This window comes from Carettochelys insculpta, chromosome 3, assembly GCF_033958435.1.
Source record: "Carettochelys insculpta isolate YL-2023 chromosome 3, ASM3395843v1, whole genome shotgun sequence".
Taxonomy (NCBI): Eukaryota; Metazoa; Chordata; order Testudines; family Carettochelyidae; genus Carettochelys; species Carettochelys insculpta.
Genome location: NC_134139.1, coordinates 193,810,530 through 193,833,467, shown reverse-complemented (window position 1 = coordinate 193,833,467; position 22,938 = coordinate 193,810,530). Strand labels below are relative to the sequence as shown.

The following is a 22,938-nucleotide window of genomic DNA, read 5'->3' as shown; positions in this document are numbered from 1 at the left end:
TGAACATGCAGGTCCTGCCCCTGGAGCTCCCATTGTTCATGGTTCCATTAGGTGCGGTAGTGGTGCTCAGGGGGAGAGAGTGCGCATGCCAGCCACTCCCAGGAGTCACATGGAACCAGGGCAGGTTGGGAGCCTGGTTCAGCCCTACTGTGCTGCTGACCAGACTTTTAAAGGCACAGTCAGCTGTGCTGACAGGTGCCACCAGGGTCCCTTTTCATTGAAAACCAGATGCCTGGCAACCCTAAAGTTAATTTGTGTAATTCTACAGTATGATGCTACCAAACCACTAGGTTTAACCCACTAATACAGCTTTTGTACCTTGTCTCCTTAATGCAATGGAAAATCTATGCTCTGGTTTTCGTATTCTTCTGCTTACTGTATTTCAACTAACTATAAATTTTAAATGTAATATCCTCTCCTTTTCTTGTAAATTACTCTCTGAATTTTAAAGGACATTGATTTTTGAAACAAAGTATTTTTTCACAGTGCTCCTCAGCTTCAAATGAGAAGAGAAAAAAAAACCTAATTATGTCAGTGCAGTTCTGCAGAATAAATTGCCTGTTATATGTAATGACAATTAGTTTGTTGCCGATTCTCACTGTTCAGTAGAGGTTTTATTGTATATCTTTTCATATTAATTATATTATACTGATAATCAGACTTCTTAGGCAGTGTGTCAGATATCAGTGAGAATGCAGCATTCCTAATTACTCTTTTTGATAAATGCCCTATGTTCTACCTATTCATCGGTGGGCATATTTAATATGTGATGCTTACAAAATTAATTATAGTGACCTACAGATGTATTAACAACTTGTGTGTCCTAGATAATTACTGCTGATACATTTTGTACATTTAGTTATCCACACAATTTTAAATGTGGTATGAAAAAGTTCGTTATAAAAAGACCAGAAGGAATTAGAAAGTGGAGAAATGTGTGTTGCATTTTAAACAAAATACTGTTAAAAGTTTTTAAAAGACAGGACTGTAAGTAGCCAGATAATAATAATGTGTGTGTATGGGTTCCAGCACTAATAAAACAGTTGCAGTCTTTTCACCAGTGCATCAGATTTCAGCGTGGGCTTGCTATCCAAAGCTCAGACTTTGGTCTGAGCCTATTTGTAGGAAATGCTGTGGACTGAACTTTTCTTTGCCTGTGACTGTTATCTCTTAGTTATTGGACTGGTTTGTTATCGTGAACAAAAGTTTTTTGTCATGCTTACAGAAAAGATTATATACTTCCCCCATAATTAGCAAACATTTTTATGTATTGTTTTCTTTTTGTACTACCCTTCTGTTAAATTAAGCAGTAGGTAATAAAGGAGATACTAAACCATGGTAAAGGAAAGCCTCCATCTTAAGGGATGCATGCCCAAAATATCCAGTATTGTTCTTGTGTTACTTGTTTAAACGCTCTCTCCACCTGGAAGCTGTTCAGAGATCATTTGAAAATACACTTCACTGTACTTCTAGTCCTTAGATGACTCAGTGGTTAAATACTTAATTTAAAATGTCCACTCATTTTCCATCTAACAAGCGTATGATGTAAAAAAATGTACTTTGCCAGTGTAAACAGTAGAGTTTGCAGAGCTGCCAGCTATTTTACATCCTCCTGTTTGTTTAACTCTTTCGTTCCAGTGAGATTCAAGATCCACTGTTAATTTAAGATTGTCCTGTCCATTTGTATTAGAACTTGGATCACAAAGCATTAAAATGTCTTCTTATTTTCCAAAAAAAATTGATTTTATTGTCAGTCCTTTGATGCACTTCATTTTGCTTCCTCATTAGGAATTGAGAGAAAGCTACACTACACAGAATTTAGCCCTTGAGCAACTTTACAGGATCAAAGAAGAGAAGATAAGAGCTTTAGAAAGAAAAAAAGCCGAGCTTACACAGAAGAAGCAGCTGGAGGATGAGGCTACAAGGTAACCAGGATTTAAAAACCTAAAAAGACTGACATTGTTTTAAAATAAGTTATTGCTTTGGCAGGCTTAAGATGTAGCTAGCAGTAGAGATAAAAGCTAACTGATTAAAATTTACTTCCTAATTGAGAAAACAGAACAACATGAAAGAAGTTTGAGGTTTTGTGTGGAATATAATAATTTATGAAGTTCCTTCCCTTTAGTATGTAGGAACCAGTCTGTTACCCTTTTGAATATGACAAGTTTGATGAGAAGTGTTGTTCTCAAAGACTGATGTGTCAAATAACTTGAGATTCCATTTTTGTAACTGAGCTTTTTAATCTCTTCTCCAAATAACAGCTTCCTCACAATTAAGATTATTTAATCACATTTTGTACAGTAATCCCTTGAAATGCGCAATTTCAAGTTGCTCTTAACTCACATTAATGTGGGTTAAGCACAACTCAAAATCCTGCCCCTCCCCCGGCGCGTGGCTCCTGTTCAAACACACACACCCCCGCCCCCGCCACCCTGCTTGGCTCCAGGATTTACCTTGCAAAAGGAGCTCCAGGTGCTCCTGCTGCTTCCCTGGTTGCAGAACATGCATTCTGCTGGGGGAAAATGCTACCCCTCGACTTTACAAAATTTTGAGTTATGTGGGGAGACATGGGAATGCAACCCTTGCATAACTCGAGGGAGTAGTGTACCTTGTGTTATCATCTTTTATATATCTGCTCCCTCTACTCAGAGCACTTTCTACTTAAACAAATTTAGTTTAGTTGCCTGTCTTTCATGCACTGACACTACGATATTTTAATCTCTGAATATTTATGAAGATTGGAGGGACATTGTGTGACTGCCTAATTTTGATACAATAATCTTGCAAATTTGGTGAACATGAGCAAATTTCTAGTTTAAAGGGAACGAGTCTCAGGCCAGGTCTACCCTAGGGGAATGAGTTGATTTCAGCAATTGTGCAGCTAGAATTGACATATCTGAAATCAACTTACCTGACTGTCTTCACGAAGGAAGGTTGAATGGAGCAAGGAGTACAGGGGTCGACTGCTGACCCCAGACAGACTGATTTTACACACCTGTCGGATGCGTGAAATCTAACTTCGGGTCAATCTTCTGCATAGTACAGACAAGCTCTAAATTCATCCTTAGTTTCCTCTTGTTTCATTCCTTGGTTTTATATTGGTTTCTTTCTTGATGAGCAAAAAATGTTCAAACTTACTTACATGAAAAAGGATCCTTCTTTTTTCTGTAAGTAATCTTTTTTTGTTTAGCCCTTCAGTATTTTGTATCAGAACCCTCCACATTCTGTCATCAGCCCTCCTCCCATAACTTCTGCCTGATTGATCCATGAATTCCTGTGCTGGAACCTCTGCTGGAGCTCCCTACACCACCCCTTACTGCCAGAACCCAGTAGCAGCTCAAGGAAGCTCGGTGTCCCTGGGGAGCAGGAGGTTGGAAGTGCCTGGGACAGAAGCCATAGACCTCCCATGGTCTGGCAAATTCTCTCATTCAGGAACTGTCAGGTACCAACCATGCCAGACCAGGGAGGTGCAACCTGTATAACTGTTGTCAGTAAAGTTATTGGGAATTTACACTTGTGAAATTAATACTTGTGAAAATGAGACTAGAATGAGGCCAATGATGACGTAGTTTAAGATTTTGAACTTTGGTAGTAGATTTTCAAAAAAGCAGAGGCACTGAGCAGCTGTGAAAATCTATCAATTTCACGTAGCTTCCTGAGATCTTCTAAAAATCTGGCCTCAGCTTCTGAGCATTTTTGGTTATCTAACCCTGTAGCAATAAAGCCTCATTGTAGTTTCGTTACTGGTTGACTGACGATTGTTGACAGCATTCATCTTCACTCACCACTCAAAAAAAAAAAAAGTGCGGGGAGCATCTTTGCAGTTAAATTGTTGATGGAGACGCTTTGAGCTAATAGTCGATAATTTAAATGTCAGAGAACTTAGAGGAGCCTGTTCTCAGTGGAGGGCCTTCATCTCTGACATTTATTTTCTCTGTGTCAAGTCCATAAAAGATGACCTTTAAGACACAGTAAGGCTCATCTCTCTGAGCCATTGGTCAGAAGGATGTAGGTTACCACTTCATTTGTTTCTTTTACATTAAAAGTGAAAGACTTCTCCTTTCACATGTTGCCTATGTACCGTGGTTACTTTTAGTGAAATATTGCTACTGCTGTTGAGATTACGGTTCTTTACACTTTGTCATATCTTTAAGAATTTGACAAGAACATTGTATGTATTCTAAGAGGCTTGTCTTGGAGGACAGTGAGCCGCATGCATAGCAATGTATTTATTTTGTTCCATTTGATGATACCTTCTGTGACATACAAACAAATCAGTAGTGTTAATGTGCTCTGCTGGAAGACTTCTTTGAAGCCCTACCACTACCACCACCCCCGATACTGTTGACTGAAGACACCCCGGAGTGCCACTCAGAGCAGTTTTCTTCCCTCTCTCATGTAGTGCAGAGTGCTTCTCTCTCATTAGCAGCCCACTGAGACAGGTAAGGCCCTATGGGTTAATGCAGTTGAGAATACCAGGGTGAAGCTTTCGAGAGCCAAAGATACGGCATTCTTAAAGAGTGCTTACCTGTAAAATGAGCTATTGGAAGAGATAAGACCTGAGCCAAGCCTGGCCTTTTTCAGAGAACGTTGCCAGATTCTTGGACATTATACTGGAGGCTGTAGAGTGAAGAGAACATAAATGCTGCAGTAGATTCCCACCGTAATTGAACATCAGGAATTAACTAACAAAAAGTAAGAAGCAAAATCTGGCCCCCTAAGAATGGGTAAAGACCAGAATGTGCTATGGACATTTCTGTACAAGATTTCATTTCCATAGGTGGAGTTTGGATATTGAAATGTTGGACACCCAAGAAATATCATTGCTAGATTAATGCTTGATTTCCCACTCTACCTTTGTACATCAAGTTGAGCAGCACTGATCATGAAGTAGCTCACGGGCATGACAGGCCAAGAAACTGTGTTTTGAGACCATGAGTCTTCTATTTCCTATTTATATTTCTTAGTGCCTAGATAAGAGGGAGCAAAAGTGAATGGTGGAGGAGAAGAATAGAAAATAGTGGAGACAAGGAGTAAATAAATACTAGTTTTGTCTCATGCTAAAACCTCAAACAAATATATCAAAGCCATCCCAAACAGTTGTCTCTGAAATGCTAAAGGTTCAGCCACTTTGGGGGATTTGGAGTATTTATTTTTAGAACCAGGTGATGTGGCTGTTGAATGGAAGGGAATCACAGTGTCAAATGTAATTTCTTCTCTGCATTCTGGGTTTGGTTACTGAGCAGGGATCTACTCTTTCTCCTTATGAGGTACATTGAGTTCATCAACAGATAGATATTTTCAGAGTAGTCAGTCAGCATTTCTCCGCTGTGCCTCCAGAGGAGAAGAAAGCCAATATTTTACATGTAAGGCAACCCTGTCTAAATTCTAGATAGGACTGTACCCCCAAGCCTTGCTTGTGGCTTCAGTGTGCCCATGTCACCAATTGTAATTAGCCCCTTAAATACTTTCTCACATATTTATGAATTTTATTTTATCGTTTTCATTAAGGAAAGCAAAACAGGAAAAGGAGATCCTATGGCAAGAAAATATCCGAAGGGAAGAAGAGGAGAAAAAAAAGCGATTACAGGAAGAGCGAATGCAGGAAAAAATTCAGGAAGAAAAACAAAAAGTTGGGGAGGTATCTGCCCAGATGAGAGCAAGAGAGTCCCAGCTGCAAAAACAGTCTAAGGAAAAGCACGAGGAGGAAAGCAACAAGCTAGCAGAGACTCAGAGAGCAGCAGAACAGCAAAGGCAGAGACGACTGGAAGAAGACATAAGGAAACGAGAACAGATTGCAAAAGAAGCTGAGGAAAGGTGTAAACAGCATGAAGAGAAGAAAAGAAAAGATGCAGTCAATTTGCAAGAGTCAGAAAAACACACCTCAACATTAAACTTAAATGAAAAACTTGCAGATATACTGAAACAGACTGAGGGTAAAAATCTTAAGCCAACATGGAGAAGTGAAGGTAAACTTGATTTATTGACTTTTTTGTTAAAAATATTCTTTGTTGTCTTGAATGAACATTGTTACAGTCTGAGTGTTATCTGTCATCCCTGGAGAACTTGGGATGCCAAATAATCAAATGTGCTGGTTATTTGAGCTGGGGCCAGCATCCACCCCTGCTCTGTCTTCCTTCCTCCAGGCTGGGTAGCGGGCAGTCAGCCCCACAGCAGTGAGCTCCGACTGTTTGGCTGCTAACTGCACCAGCTAGCCCTGGTCAGTCAGCGGGCAACCGACCCCAGCTGGTTGGTTGATCTGCTGCAGCAGCCAGCCGTCATCAGGAAGGCAGCCGCAGCCAGAAGTGTAGGTTAACCAAATATTCCAGTTATCCAAGTTCTAGCTGACCAGGCTTTTACAGTACTTTATGCTTTAGAGATAGTATTGTAGAATAATGACAGTATTGTGGGTTTTGCGTTTAAAATTGATGTTGGAGACCACCAACCATATCCACAGCTGAGGTAATAAATCTATTGATATCAATTGAGCTATACAAGTTTACACCAACAAAGTATCTGTCCACAGACCTTTCAGTGCTTTCAGTCAATGAATCCTGGACGCTTAGAGCAGTAACATTTTGACTTTTCTGCGCTTCGTCTTTTCAGCAGAGTACTCAAGCACATGCAGTGGCTGAAATGTTCATAATTTCTTTTACATCAGTTTTAATAATAAGTGAAAACTGAGGTCAGCATGACATGGGTAGGATTTTGAAAACCATTTAGGCTGTGTTTACACGAGAGAGTTTTGTCGACAGAAGGGGCCTTCTGTTGGCATAACTCAGGGAGTGCCTACATACATAAAGCGTTCTGTCAACTGAGTCTTAATGGAGCTCTACATTTGTCTTGATAGTGTTACCCTTCAAAAATTTGAGGAATAACACTGTCGACAGAGTGTAGTGTAGACACTTCTGTTGCCTGAGAGGACTTCTGGTTCACTGGGCAGCCCTGTTTGCAAAGGTTCCGGTCAGTCATTCTGTTGACAGAGGGCAGGGCAGTCTGGCTGCTCTCTGTCCACAGAGCAGATGGCCCTGTTGATCTGCTTTTGTTTGTAGATACACTGTCAATAGAGTTTTTGTTGACACATTGTCGACACAACTCTCTCCACAGACCTTACTGTTGACTGATGCTTCTAGTGTAGATGTAGCCTTAGCGTTGGCCTAATTCTGCTCTCATCGAACTTGATGTAGTTTTACTATTGACTTAGTGGAAGCAAAATTATGTAAGGCTGGGTTTTTTTGGGTTTTTTGTAGGGCTTTTGGTTGATTGGTTTGCTTGTTTTGCAAATTGTTAACAGTTGTTTTTGGCTGTGTTGAAGCTGGCTTACTAGCATTACTTATGATAGAGAAATCTAGAGATTTTGTCTATGTCAAATAGTAATATGTAATATTTTGCTATTCTGAACTTGTAAGTTTCTTGTTGACAAGAATGTCACCTGCATTGCAGACCTCTTGCTCTTGGGATAGTGTTTTATAGTCAATTTGAAAAAAAAATTAATACTTCTATGCGTAAATATTTTAATAGTTTCTTTCACTGATCCTGGAGAAGATATTTAATAAGAAGGGGTGGGAAAGAAGACAAAGATTTCTTATTTTGATTAAGCAGACCATGTTCTGTGGCCTCTGCTACTCCTGTTCATTGTTAATCCTAACAATCTTTGTTCCGTTGTGCTCCTTTCAGCTGTTTGAGTGTACCCAGCTATCTCTTACCACATGCTTGGACTGTCAGGTCTTTTGCTCAGGGACTGTCCTTTTATTTTATCAGTGTATAGTGCCCAGCACCATGGGCCCTGAACCAGTGTGGGTTCAAAAAATAATAAATACTAGTAATGCTTTTTCTTCTTTCAGGTAGTGTAGTTAGTGCCTCAGAATCTGCGAATTCAGTTGCCTTGGTAAATTACAGAGCTTTATACTCATTTGAAGCAAGGAATCATGATGAGCTGAGTTTTAATTCTGGAGATCTAATTCAGGTAAGACATGCATCTGATGAAGTGGGTCTTTGCCCACAAAAGCTTATGCTCCAAAACAATCTGTTAGTCTATAAAGTACAACAAGACTTCTCGTTTGTGCGGATACAGACTAATGCTCTAGCCCTCTGATACTTGTCAGGTAAGACTGGTAGTTCATGCTAAACTAACTCATCAGTAACACATCTTCATCAAAATTGTTATTTTTAAACATTTTACATCTATTCAGATTTATATTAGCTACTTTTTAGGAGATAGTCGTGCCATTGATTTAAGCAATATGTGCCTTTAGGACTGAAATATAGTAGAAGAGTCGATGACCAAGGACTGATACTGTCTATTGTGAAATGCCTTGTCTGTAAATCATTATTGCTGTTAAAGATTTTGTGAAATGAAAAGCATCCCTCATTTTATGAGTACTCTACTTACAAGTACTCGCTAAAATGAGGGACATACATACCTACCTTTGTTCCCTAAACAAGTGAACACTAAGTGTTCCCTAAACACTTATATGAGCCAGCCATGGGGTCTCTGGCCAGGGTTTGGGGAGACCCACAGCTGGAGCCTTCTCTCTCCTTTCCCTCAGACATGCAGCTGTCTGACAGCCCAGTGGCAGGGGGAAGAGAGGGAGAAGGCTCTTAACCTGGTTCCTTCCCCTGGCAAGAACATGAAACTGACCATCCATGAGCTGTTCAGTTTCCAGATCCCACAAGCCAAGGGGAGACTGGAACCAGCCTGTCCCTGGACCTCAGCTCCTGCCACTCTGGGAGCCAGGAAACTGACCAGCCCTGGTGGTTCCTGGCTCTCCTCCCCTTGCAGGAAAATTTGAGTTATGCAGGGGTTATAGGAACAACCCCTGGGTAACTCTGGGGTTTAATGTATTATTCCCCCCTGCCCGCCCCACATTCCTCACCCTCAGCCAGGTTTTAATCCCTTCAAAGTCCCAAACTTCCCCCAGCCTTAAACACCATCCCAGCAGCCCCAGATCACCCCCAGCAACCCCACACTGCCCCCAGTCTTAGACCTCCCCTCCCCCTGCAACCCTACAGTGCCCCAACTTTAGACACTCCTCCTCCCCCCCCCACCCTCTTTACCTGGGTTGCTAGGCTGGGTGGCTCCCCCAGCCCTCCTGCTCCCAACAGGTAACAGTCATTAAAACCAATTAACTCAAGTGTTAAGAAGTAGGTTTCAGCACCTAAGTATAAGGTAATTGCTATCACTAGTCTTAGAGATAACTGCCATTTCCAGCAGCTATCTTTATTGATAGATATCTGCCTGAGGCAGCAATGTTAAGAAACTAAATGCAGCTGGGAACTGCCCAGCTGGCGACCTTTAACAAATCTAATGGGAACCTTAGGCTGGGAATCCCTGCTCTACATACGTACACTGCATCCCATTTCTGGTGCCAAATTATTCAAATACATCAGAAAAGTACCTAAACTCAACTGGTTTATGTCAGGTTACAAGCATTTGGAATGAACTGGAGACTTTCCCATGTATCTTAATGGGAATTTAGTGTCGCTCTTATGAGTTTTCGCCTACAAGCAGAAATTTGAGAACCAAACATGCTCGTGTAGTGAAAGATGAGTGTATAAGTAATCACTGCTCTCCCATCTCTAGTGCAACATTTTGTAAGTATGTGTATAAAGTTGCAAAGAAAATTGCCCGTAACTTTGCAAACATAGTAAACATTATCATAGATAAATGTATATTAAACCAAGATTATTCTTGGTGCGAGAATTATTAAATACCTGACCTGCTAGGCTTGAGAGTTTCTTTGAAATAATTACATATCTAAATAGTGCTTTCCCTTCCATTTATCTGCATTGTTCTTCTTTGAGTACATGTAGATGTGGTGTGACGCCAGAGACTTTTGTGCAGCAGTAGTTGTAGAGGGGCAGCTCTCACACCTGCAGCTGGCCCTTACAGGTTCAGAGGGGGGAGCACTTTGGGTGCTGACCCTGCCCTCAGCAAAATCTCTCATCTCCTCTTGGCCAGAAACTGGCCAGTAGGAGCTGAGTGATTTTGATGGGAGTGTGGGGCAGTATGCAAAACCGACCAATGGGAACTAACAGATTTTGCTGGGTGTAGGGCAGTACAGTTTCTCAGCTCACATTTGCCAATTTCCAGCAAGTAGGAGCTGAGCGATTTTGCTGGGAATGGGTCTGCACACAAAACCATTCCCCCACAGTGCAGAGAGAGAGACAGAACAGCCAGTAATTTTCCAACAAGCTTATTAAACTTCAGATTTGTGTTATGTCCTCTCTTTCATCTTTTACATAAAACAAATGTAAATATGTCCCTAGGGGTGTGTTGTTATACAAAACTAGCAGTTTATATTTTAGCTTTAAAAGAGTAAATAGCTTTGTTATATAATTTGGAACTGTTATTTAGGCAACGAGATTCTCAGTATTTAAAAAAGGCTAAATTGTAAATGGGATGACAGTGCAGATGTCTGAGCCTTACGTCAGCAACCTTTTCAGTTAAATCTATAGAACTGTAGCATGTGCTGACATGGCATATATTTCATTTGTCATATATTAGGTTTGCTTTTTCCCCCCACTACAGGTTGATGAGAAAACTATGGGAGAGCCTGGTTGGCTTTATGGGAGTTTTCAAGGTCATTTTGGCTGGTTTCCAAGCAGTTATGTAGAAAAAATAATACAAGGTGAAAAACCTTTATCTCCTAAAAAGGCCTTACTTCCTCCTACAGTATTTTTGTCTCCTACCTCAGCTCCTGCAGAGTAAGTTTATGTATTAAATTGCCAGCTCTAATTTTGGATAAAACATAACATGTAATACCATTATGGATAACTGTAAATTAAATGTGGAAAAGTAGTATAGAGATTATATGAGGAAGATGTATAACATAGCAAGTTAAATTTTAATCTTCTGAGTTGCACTGTGCAGCATATCCTTTTTGCATATGTAAGAAATATAGGTCTTGTTAATGTATTTTCTAGGCAAAATTATGTGCTTGTGCTAAATTTACAGACCACTTTCACCAAATAAATCAACAGAAGACTCTGATTACCATAATGTACCTTTCTCAAGCCTGACAGTTAATACAACATGGCAAAAAAAATCCGCTTTTACTCGCACTCTGTCCCCAGGATCTGTTTCTCCTGTTCATGGACAGGTATGTTGGTGAGAATTTTATATATTTTAGGTTCATGCTAACAGTACAGTAAGGTCTCAGAGTACTTGAGGGTTCCATTCCACGCATCCTCACGTAAACCCAAATGCCACATAAGTAGGGGTCCAGCTTTTTCCCATGCAGAACGCATGTTCTGCAGCCGGGGAAGCAGCAGAAAGGTAAGTCCTGGGCTGGCGGTGGCAGCTGGGGAGGTTTAAACCTGGTGGTGGGTTGGGGCTGCAGGGGGTGTGGGGTGGAGAAGGGGATTTGAGCCGGAACCAGACTTGTGAGGGAGTGGTGAGCCTTCAGGGGGCTTGCACCAGAGCCATGCGGGGTAGGGGTGGGTGGCTCAGTGGGCAGCTTGTGAGCCCAGGGGCTTGCAGCAGAGCCATGGGAGCCGGTGGGGGGAGGGAGGCAGGCAGGCAGCTTGTAAGCCACCAGGGTGATTGCACCAGAGCTGCACAGAGCAGGGGGTGTGAGCAGGCAGCTTGTGAGCCAGGGGATTGCACCGGAGCCGCGTGGGGTGGTGGGATGAGGGGCAGCTTGTGAGCCAGCAGGAGCGTTGCACCAGAGCTGCATGAGGGGGGTGGCGGGGCTCCAACCAGAGCCACTTGCTGGTGGTTTAAACCGGGCTGGGGGGGGTGGGGGTGACCTGGAGCCATGTGAGAGTGGTGGTAAACCACAGCCAGGTGTGGGCATGCGGGGTGAGCCGGATCTGCATGCAGCTGGTGAGCAGAGCTGTGGGGAGCTGCTCTGGGGTCATGCAGAGCTGAGGGGGGTTGAGCCAGGGCAGTGGCAGCAAGTTAAGCAGTACTGGAAATCACGGTACAGGGTTTACAATAGGAATTGGGGTCAGATGGGTAAAAGCGGTGTCACATATTCTGAGTTTGCATACTCTGAGACCTTACTGTACTCAATACTTTTGTTTAGATTAGTCACACTTTTTCTCACAATTCACTGCAGCAATCTAGACATAAAGTAAATTACCAGTTGGCATATTTCTGCTGAAGTCTGTGGAGGTGTGTTACCTGAGATCTTTTTTCTGTCTCATTGTATTAGTCTGGATTAATTTCTTTCATTTTGGGGATTTTACAAATGTAGTTGCTGCAGGATTGATGGAACCTAAAAGATGAGCATGTGTTTTATCTCATCAGTTTGGGCATCAAGATGATATTTCCTATTTCCATATCGAACCATTTGGGAACCATTATTTGTATACACATTTCCTTTCTTTTTCTACCAAAAGTATATTTTATCCTTAGGCAGAAGATTACCAATGTGTGGGCCCTTCCAGAGCTACTTTGAAAGGCACTATATTGTTTTGCGGACGCTGCAGCCAACATTGTTTCATAAAAGCAGATATGCACATAAAACATTTCTGACTTCATTGACCAAGTCCAGAGACCACATCTGAGTCCACAGGGCATAAGTGCAAAATTCTGCTGTCAAAACAGCATGTCATTGTACTAGCATTTAGGAATGAACACTGATAGAAAACAAGGCAATTTTTGAAGCTTGCATAAAAATAGGTACTAAACTTGATTAACATTTGTATTCTTCTTTGAACAGGGACAAGCTGTGGAGAATTTAAAAGCACAGGCACTTTGCTCATGGACTGCAAAAAAAGAAAACCACTTGAACTTTTCAAAAAATGATATAATTACTGTGCTGGAGCAGCAGGAAAACTGGTGGTTTGGAGAGGTGCATGGAGGAAGGGGATGGTTTCCTAAATCCTATGTCAAAATCTTGCCAGTCAATGAAAGCAAGCAAGAGCAGTAAGTGAGATTGTTGTGTTTTTGTATTCATCTGCTAAAAATAGAGTGAAAAACATGGCGACAATGTAAATTATGGGAACTAAAATAGCGTTGTGCCTTCATGGCCTGTAATTTAACCAGCTTTCACAAGTTAAGTAATATTGTGCCAGCTCAGTAAATGGGAAATCTCTCAATCTGTGTGCTAGAAAAAAGTGGCGAGTGGTTATTCCACAAGTGGCATGCTTCTTTCTCGTGATTCAGTATCTTGATAAAATTCCCTTTTTAAAAAATTTACTAAAAAAAGATAAAATGGACAAATTTTAACAATCCTTTTTTAAGAAATCCAAAATAAAAATTAGCTTCATAAAAAATCACATAGTATTTTTGAAAAATACAATTGTTTACATAGAACATGTATGTTTTCCTTTTATTTAAAAAAAACCTTAATTAAGTTAAGGACTCAAGCAGTTCTGGGTAATCTGCTAGTTTTAAATAAATAAGTTGTTATACAAAACATCTTTTTTTGAATAGTAACAGAGAGGAAGCTGTGCTAGTCTATACACTATCAAAACAAAAAGCAGTCAAGTAGCACTTTAAAGACTAGCAAAATAGTTTATTAGGTGACCTTTCGTGGGACAGACCCACAGCACAGGTCTGAAGAAGTGGGTCTGTCCCACGAAAGGTCACCTAATAAACTATTTTGCTAGTCTTTAAAGTGCTACTTGACTGCTTCATCTTCTTTTGGTGTATCTTGAATATCACAGTTGTGAGTGCATTATACAAACCCTGTAGCTTAAACTTGTGGTGTTCCCTATGATTGTCATATTTTTTTGTTCCCAAGGTGAACGTGCCTGAATCCTTAATGTACTTTTAAATTGCTATTTAGCTTTTGCTAATAATATAATTGCAGTATTTCTGATACTACCTAGAGATGACCTATGCATTATTTAGGAGATACTAAGGATATAAAATCCCATTTAATTGGCTAAATGGGTTGGATGGGGAGACTGGGCTCAAGCCCAGCTGGCCTGGCTGGAACATCCCTACCCATGGTGCTGCCATGTGTCGGTGGGATCTCCAGTATGGCCAGAGCAGCCCCCCTTTATGGCTGTCCCCAGTGTGTCATGTGGGGATGCGCCAGCCTGGCCAGAGCAGCCTCCTGTCTGTGGCAGGAGGGCCGTTCCATCCCAGCTGGGCTGGAGCATCCTCCCAAGCTGCCCATCTCCCCTGCTCTGGCATAGCTGGAGCACCCCTGCCAATGGGCTGGGGGCTACTCTAACCCCTACTGTAAACGTGTGAGGCTTACTGGTTAATGTTTAACATCCCTAGGAGATCTTCCAGGTGTTCATAAAACTTAATTACCCACCGGGAGAAATAAAAAAAGTAGATTGACAGGGCCAAATGAATACCCAGACAGGCCCAAGAAGGTCAATAACAGAACACCACTTGTCATCACTTACAGCCCCCAGCTAAAACCCCTTCAGGGCATTAGCAGCAACCTACAACCTATACTGGAACATAATGGCTGTGTCTACACAGGCACAAATCTTCAAAATAACCATATTTCGAAGATTACTAATGAGCCGCTGAACTGAATATTCAGCGCCTCATTAGCGTTAGGATGCTTCTGGCCGCGGCGCTTTGAAAGCGCGCGGCTTGGTGCAGCTAAACGGGTCTTTTTCGAAAGGAACCGCACCTTTCAAAATCCCCTTATCCCGCTCACTGATGGGAATAAGGGGATTTCGAAAGGTACGGGTCCTTTTGAAAAGGACCCCCTGTGTAGCCGCACCAAGCTGCACGCTTTCAAAGCGCCGCGGCCAGAAGCATCCTAATGCTAATGAGGCGCGGAATATTCAATTCAGCGGCTCATTAGTAATCTTCTAAATATGGCTATTTTGAAGATTTGTGCCCATGTAGACACCGCCAGTGCTGCACTCCAAGAGGCTCTGGGTGAGTGGCCTGTGCGATCTACAGACAACCACCGAAGTTCAGGAAAATTCTCACTTGGAACCACATGCCATACCACAGAAATACTAATCCTGGAACTTTTCCTTGGAACAAACCTCGTTGCCAGCGTTGTCCACATACTTACGGCGGAGTCGCCATCACTGGACCGAACCACATCAGTTACGTGATGAGGGGTTCATAATCCTGTGTCTCCACTAATGTTATATATGCCATCATGTGCTAGCAATGCCCCTCTGCTATGTATGTTGGACAGACTGGACAATTATTTCACCAAAGAATGAATGGGTGCAAATCCGACATTGGGAACGTGAACACAAATAAACCTGTCAGTGAGAATTTCAATGCAGTAGGGCGTAGTATTAAAGAAGTGAGAATCTGCATCCTACAACAGACTCTTTAACGTCGAGATTACAAAGCAAGACATCTGAACTGGAATTTATTCTCAAATTCAGCACTTTGTCCTTTGGCCTTAATAGAGATAGTAATTATCTTACGCATTAGAAAGACAGCTTCCCTATCTTTGATATTTGTAGTGATCTCAGGCAAGTCACTTAACTTAATAGACATTTGCAGTAAGTAATTTCCTCCCTATCCTTCACCCCCAACAGCTGATTTGTCAGTTTTCATTATTTTTTTGTTTTGTTCTGTTTTGTGTCTCTGTTATATATTTGTCATGCGAGTTCATTTTCAGCACTATTCCAGATCTGAAGAAGTGGGTCTCCCCATAAAAACTGATCACCTAATAAATTATTTTGTTAGCTTTTAAAGTGCTATATGACTGCTCTTTTGTTTTGTGAAGATGCAGACTAACACAGCTACCTCTCTGTGACTGTCCCTGGGAGATATTGTAGTGACGTTAGTGACTACTTGTAGCAACTTAATTAAAAAATGTGATGGAGACAACAGCGTTAGTAATATATGTCAGTTGAGAATGAAATAATGCTTGGCTATAATTTTTCCTCTCAAAGAATCTGAAGATGACACTGTTTTGAATCTTTTTTGCTAATCGAAAAACGTTTTTTGAACTAACCAGACTAATTCACTTCCATCTTTGTGTCTGCAGACCTGAAGCTATTTATGCAGCTGTAAACAAGAAACCTAGTACCTCATCTTACACGATTGGAGAGGGTAAGAATGCAGCTGTAATGTTAATTATGAAATTATAAAACTATATATAACTAATTTCTGTTTAATAGCATGTAAATTAGTAATGGATAGTCATAGAATTATACTTTGGTCAGGTCTGTGACTGTTGTAGAGATCTGATACAATTATAGGTGCTGTTTAGAGTCTGAAGTGTATCCATTTTTAATCTACACCTGTATTTAAATCAAGAATGTTTAAGTTTAAATGGAGCAAAATAATTTGTGAGAAATAATCTCAACTTCTAAATTTGATATGGATTTATACATTTTCCTACTCTTTCTGACTATGCAGAATGTGTAGACTCAGTTTAGAAGTCGTTTGGACTTTTAATCTCTACTGCACGGATGGGATATTGTGCAGCTCCTCCTGTGTATGGAGTATTTCAATTAACGTCTTTTCTGAGTATAAATAATTATGCTGAATTGTGGGTCCAAGCTGAAATCTCTCACATGTAACTCTTCTTAAAAAGTAGTCTGTTGACATCTTAAAAAATTGTTATTTGTGGGGAAAAGAAGAATTTTAAAGAAGAGTTGCATTGATCCTGGGGGAGCTTACTGTTGATGTGGTACTAACTCTCCTCGTTTCCATCAGTTCAGTCACATTCAGACACTAAAAATACACTAATTATCCATGTAAACAGTTGGCTGTGGTTGCTACATTTTCTACAAAAAAGTCGTGTGTGCATCTGAGAGATTAGTTAGTACAGTTGCAAATGGGAGTTGAGTAATAGATTCATATTATGAAGTAGCTTGATCAAACCTTACGTGAGAGATTTTTTAAAAGTGAGCTGTTGTATTTACTATACTAGGGTTTCGATAAAATTCATTTTAGTTTGACTTCTCTTGATTACTGCTGACACACTTGTTCTCAGTAACTAACACAGTTTTTCTCTTCCCCCCCCACTTCCCTCCCTTGCACAGAATATGTTGCACTGTATTCCTATGCAAGCTCTGAACCTGGTGATTTGACTTTCACTGAAGGAGAAGAAATACTTGTCACTGAGAAAGATGGAGAATGGTGGACAGGAAGCATTGCTGACAGAACTGGAATCTTTCCATCAAACTATGTTAAACCTAGGGATCACGATGTAAGTTTTTGTTTTGGATTTATCCTTTTATGGCAACTCAAGAGCTCATTAAATGAGGGAAGCTGTTCATGGATGGCAAATATATAAAAGAGCGCTTTATCAAAGAATCAGAGCAACTTCCCAGGATTTCATAAACAAAATTGTTCAGAATCTAGCATCTTTGAGAGAGAGAGAGAGAGAGAGAAGGCTCTGGAGTGAAAGTCAGGAAGATAGTGGTACAAACACACGTAAAGCGTGAGGAAATAGAAAATGTAAAAAGTTTGTGAACATCTTTCAGTAAATATGTATTGCATTACAAATTATTGTGTGTGTGTTGTTTTTAAAATAGGGGTTGTAACAATTACGATTTGGTGTTATTTATTAAGGACTGTCTTGTATTCACATGCATCACGGCTCTAGAATTATTGAGGTTTTTTAACCGAATTTGACAAACGGCTCTTCTTGCTATTTTGATTGCCAATCCCTGATCTAGGTAGTATGTTCACTTACTAAAATTTGGCCATTAAGTTGCAGTTCTCTAGTGCTGTATCTATCACACATGCTTATGTCAAGAAAGCATTTGCCATTTTACAAACTATTATGCTTATTAAAGAGGAAAAATTCAGAAAAAAATGTTATTTGTGGGGAAAAGAAGAATTTTAAAGAAGAGTTGCATTGAATTCTGCTGTTAGCATTTGCAAATTAAAAATCTTGTGCCTTTTGAATGTAGGTTTCTGGTGCTGCTGGCAGAACTGGACTACTAAATAAGAAACCTGGTGAGTCTGATGTAAATTACAAATTTTATCTTACTGCATTTGGCCATTATTCATCAGCCTTTGTCTTCTTTCAGAGATTGCCCAGGTTACTACTGCTTATGCTGCATCTGGGACAGAACAGCTAAGTCTGGCTCCAGGGCAGCTGATACTTATTCTAAAGAAAAACCCTAGTGGATGGTGGCAAGGGGAGCTCCAGGTAATTCAAGAAAAAGAAAAAAATATTTGGTTTTTCTCTCTCTTCCTCTACATAATGGGGCTGCATATTGAACATCAGCCAAAACTCTTGTTCTAATAAAATGCAAACTGCTATTAATTTCTTTGCTTAATTATACATTAACTTTTCCATTGCGAATTTATTCCTGAGACGTGTGGAAAATCATAATAACATTAAAATGATGCTATGATCTTTGACATTACTACAAAAGATGGTTACGAACCTTATGTAAATGTTGTTCTTCAGGATGTGCTGCCAATGTCCATTCCCAGAGAGGTATACGCACGTCACATGCCCCATTTGTCAGAGGATTTTTCCCCAGAACAATATCTGTCGGTTGGCTATGGAGCACCCTGGAGTGGTGCCACTATGGCATTGGATATGTGCTATTGCTGACCCCTCCCCTGCTCAGTTCCTTCTTGCCAGAAAACCATCAATAGTCTTACCTGATTGTGGGGAAGAAAGGAGGGAATGGGAATGGACATGAGCAACACATCTCCAAGGACAATTACAGAATAATTTTATGTGCTCTGAGGTATGTGCAAATGTGCACCACAAATAGAACCACAATATCTGTGAGCACTCTGTTAATCAGCCAGACAGCATTTGAATTTTTACTAAGCGGCCACACAAGCACATAGGTTACAGGAAACATTGGTCAAGAATCCCCTGTACTAGTTTTCTTTTTAAATACATTCACACTCCATTAGTTTATCAAAGGTGGTACTGAATTCATAGGTCAGTTTTTTCAAAAGTGACTAGTAACATTGGATGCCTTCATTTTTGAGTGCCTAGTCTAAGACACTTCGTAGATACTCTACTTTCAGAAGTAAGAGTTTAAATCTTTTTGAAAATTAGGCCCGTCGGGTTTCTCAAGTGGAGCATTCAAAATGACTAATCACTTTTGAAAATCTTAACTGTGAACTTTCTACTCAGATGAGCAAATTATGGTGAAGCAATACTTGAATATGCTTTTAGTAATAAAAGTTAGTTTGTCTTTGTAGATCCATTCAGTGCTTTGTAACTTATGAAGCAGGTTTTTTTGTGACTCTTGGAGATGTTGTATGGGTGGGGTGAGCATTTCAATCCACTGGTCAGTTGCCCATTAAATTTTCCAATGTATTTTTTTTATAGGCCAGAGGGAAAAAGAGGCAGAAAGGATGGTTTCCTGCAAACCATGTTAAGTTGTTGGGTCCAAGCAGTGAGAGAACTACTCCTGCTGCTCTCTCAGGTAGGAAAATAAATCTCATGTGTATTTAACATTGAATAATTGTATGTATCTATTTCATTTACAGTAACGGTCTGTGTACACTGTGTTAGTCTGATTAATTCCTGCCTATTACCTTCATTGGTGGGGTGGTAGCTATGATGCCTCGAGAACAACAAGAAGTCTTGTGGCACCTTATAGACTAACGTATTTTGGAGCATAAGCTTTCGTGGGCAAAGACCTGCTTCATCAGATGCATGAGTGGGGCATGGTTTCAGAGGGGTATTTAAAGAGTAGGGTCCCAGTAAGAGGGAGGGCCAGAGCTGACAAGGTCTATTCAGCAAGGTGGAAATGGCCCAGCATCAACAGCACTTATCAAAAGAGGAGAAAGCAAGTTGGATCAGAGAGGGGGATGTGAGCCTTTGTCAGAGTCTAATGGGGAGATATTAGCACCCAGAGCAGAGAAACTGCCTTTGTAAGCTGCGAGCCACTCTCAGTCTCTGTTTAATCCATAGTTAATGGAGTCAAATTTGCAAATACATTGCAGCTGAGAGATTTCTCTCTCCATTTGATTTTTTGAAATTTTTTTGTTTCAGAACTGTCACCCTCAAATCTGCCACTGAGTGGCCTGGGAGATTGAAGTGTTCCCCCACAGGCTTCTGTACATTGCCGTTCCTGTTGTCTGATTTACGTCAATTAATTCTTTTATGGAGAGACTGCCCAGTTTGGCCAGTGTAAATTGCAGTGGGGCATTGCTGGCACATGATGGCATATATTATATTAGTAGATGTGCAGCTAAAGCAGCCCCTGATGGCATAGTTGGTGTTAAGTCCTGTGATGATGTCACTGGTGTAGATATGTGAGCAGAGTTGGCAGAGAGGACTGTTGTAGGGGCTGTTTCCAGGCCTAGAGTCACTGGTTTCTGATTTGAGGTGGCTGGTGAGGATTTGTTTAAGGTTGGCGGGCTGTCTATAGGCGAGGACAGACCTGCCTCCCAAGCTCTGTAAGAGTGAAAGATCATTGTTCAGGATGGGTTGCAGATCACTGATGATGTGCTGGAGAGGCCTTAGGTGGGGATTGTATGTGATGGTCAGCAGTGTTCTCTTGTTTTTCTTGAGGCCTGTCTTGTAGCGGGTGGCTTCTGGGTACTCATCTGGCTCTATCAATCTGTTTCCTCACTTCCTTAGGTGGGTGTTTGTAGTTTGAGGAAAGCTTGGTAAAGATGTTTGTCTCTGTCTGATGGATCAGAGCAAATATGGTTGTACCTTAGTGCCTGGCTGTAAACAATGGATCATGTAGTATGCCGTGGATGGAAGCTGGAGGTGTGTAGATAAGCCTAGCGGTCCGTGGGTTTTCGGTATAGGGTGGTATTTATGTGACCTTTGCTTATTTGCACAATAGTGTCCAGGAAGTGAATCTCTTGTGTGGACTGGTCCAGGCTAAGGTTGATGGTGGGGTGGAAAGTGTTGAAATCATGGTGGAACTCTTCAAGAGCCTCCTTCCCATGGGTCCAGGTGATGAAGATGTCATCAATGTAGCACAGGTGGAGGAGGGACGCTAGAGGACGAGAACTGAGAATGCGTTGTTCCAGGTCAGCCATAAAAATGTTGGCAAACTGTGGGGCCATGCGAGTGCCCTTAGCAGTGCCACTGATTTGAAGGTATAATTTGTCCCCAAATCTGAAATAGTTGTGGGTGAGGACAAAGTTACAAAACTCCGCCACCATTTGTGCCTCGGTCTCGTCAGGAGTAATGTTCTTATAGCCCTCTGAAACCACCCCCCACTCATGCATCTGATGAAGCGGGTCTTTGCCCACGAAAGCTTATGCTCCAAAATATCTGGTAGTCTATAAGGTGCCACAAGACTTCTTGTTGTTCTCAAAGCTACAGAGTAACATGAGTACCTCTCTGATAGTTATGATGCCATCAGTTCTGGGGAGCACAGGCTCAGCACAAACACAGGAGAGGACAGTCTTTGTCCAAAGGAGCATACAGCCTAATAGACAACTTCTTCATCAAAACAGTGCTGTCTTTGGTTCTTGTTTTGGCATGTACCATCTTACATTGTTTTATTGCACTGAGTATATACCCTTCGCTTCTATCCTACGGAGGAAAGACTGTGGCTCAAGTATGAAAGGTTCACCTAATGCTGTGCAGTTGTCAGCCTTGCTAACTAGTGAAAGTAGACTGCAGTCTTGCACATCTTAGTTTATGCCTAAAATTCATATTCTACTCTCTGTGAAAGCTGCTTCCACATGGCAGCTTTACTGTTATTGACAACAGTTGTGTGCTGTGTTTCTTCCAGTGTGGACAAATGCAGCTGTTGACTTCACTTGGATTTTTGATTCGCTGTGTAGGTCTTGTTGAGGATAGCTTTCCTTAGTTCCACTTCCTAAGATTCTTCAGACTCCCTAGAATCCTGCAGTATTTGTACAAGCACTCCACAGGTTTTCATGATGAAAACCTCTCTCTGTGACTTAGCTTTCAATACATTCTCTATATACAGAGATTCTTTCTTCCCCCCACACAAATACCCAGTGTAAATTAATGAATCTGTTTTTTTCCAATAGGCAGGGCAGAAAGGAGGCAACAGTTGTTTCACTTATTTTTATGTTTGAATATTTGGAAGGTGCACAGGTGCTAGTTAGATGATTCCCAAGTAGATGGAATTGTAAAGTTGGGAACTGGTGAGAAAAATTGACCAAAGTTAGTTTAATTTATCATTGAACACAGTATTAATAAAAGGGGGAGACAATCTAACTGTGCCCCCAAACAGAGATTAAAGTCTTCTGTAGGGTTTTTTTTTTTTTTTTTTAGGTCCTTGTAAATATTTTGAATCTCAGATATTTTCTGTGGGCCTTGTGTCATCTTAACAGTGACTTACCTTATACTAGAAGATGTGCTAACACCTGTTATAAATATTTATTTTATTCCTTCATAGTATGTCAAGTGATAGCAATGTATGATTATGCGGCAAACAATGAAGATGAGCTCAGTTTCTCCAAGGGGCAGATAATTAACGTCCTGAACAAAGATGATGTAGACTGGTGGCAAGGAGAAATCAATGGCGTGACAGGTCTCTTTCCTTCGAACTATGTGAAGATGACCACAGACTCTGATCCAAGTCAACAGTGTAAGAAATAATTTTGAAAGCATTTTCTTATTGCAGTTCTAAGATTTAACATTGAATTATTTTTTTAGAACTATTTTGAGCTTAGAACTAGGAGCCTTATTACATCTAACGTGTGCAAGTACATCAGAACTTCACTCTTCCATTTGACAGTTCTACACAACGGTATTGCCACTCTGTTTCTCAGCCACTGTTTACTAGCGGCAGTGTTCCTGTGAGGCCCTAAATAAACATTGCATCTTTGATACATTAACCTTGCTTTTAATTGTTCACAGTATTTAGCAACTTGCAATGAATCTCTCAGTATGTATGTGTTTGTTCTACTGCGTTTTTTTTTTTTCCTTTGGATTTGTATGAACTATTTAACACCTCCTTAGATGTTAAGCATTTCTGGAATATATTACAAATACATACCTACTGTAAAAAACAGACTTGAGGGCAGCAGCTTCCACAAACCATAACAAGGAAAAAGCAGTCAAGTAGCACTTTAAAGACTAGCAAAATAATTTATTAGGTGAGCTTTCGTGGGACAGACCCACTTCTTCAGACCATAGCCGTACCAGAACAGACTCAATATTA

The 22,938-nt window shown here is 40.8% G+C and overlaps 1 protein-coding gene across 4 annotated transcripts in view; it reads left to right on the top strand.

The window, feature by feature from the left end:
- The window catches only part of ITSN2 (intersectin 2), a 129,725-nt gene that overhangs the window by 53,702 nt on the left and 53,085 nt on the right, over positions 1-22,938 (top strand). For all 4 annotated transcript variants that reach the window (XM_074991341.1, XM_074991342.1, XM_074991343.1 and 1 more), the window contains 12 exons: positions 1,789-1,925; positions 5,512-5,969; positions 7,845-7,966; positions 10,532-10,707; positions 10,958-11,102; positions 12,669-12,874; positions 15,885-15,949; positions 16,888-17,054; positions 17,764-17,809; positions 17,884-18,005; positions 19,158-19,254; positions 22,171-22,362. In XM_074991341.1, the coding sequence (XP_074847442.1) occupies positions 1,789-1,925; positions 5,512-5,969; positions 7,845-7,966; positions 10,532-10,707; positions 10,958-11,102; positions 12,669-12,874; positions 15,885-15,949; positions 16,888-17,054; positions 17,764-17,809; positions 17,884-18,005; positions 19,158-19,254; positions 22,171-22,362 (1,933 nt within the window). The remainder of the gene's footprint in view (positions 1-1,788; positions 1,926-5,511; positions 5,970-7,844; positions 7,967-10,531; positions 10,708-10,957; positions 11,103-12,668; positions 12,875-15,884; positions 15,950-16,887; positions 17,055-17,763; positions 17,810-17,883; positions 18,006-19,157; positions 19,255-22,170; positions 22,363-22,938) is intronic.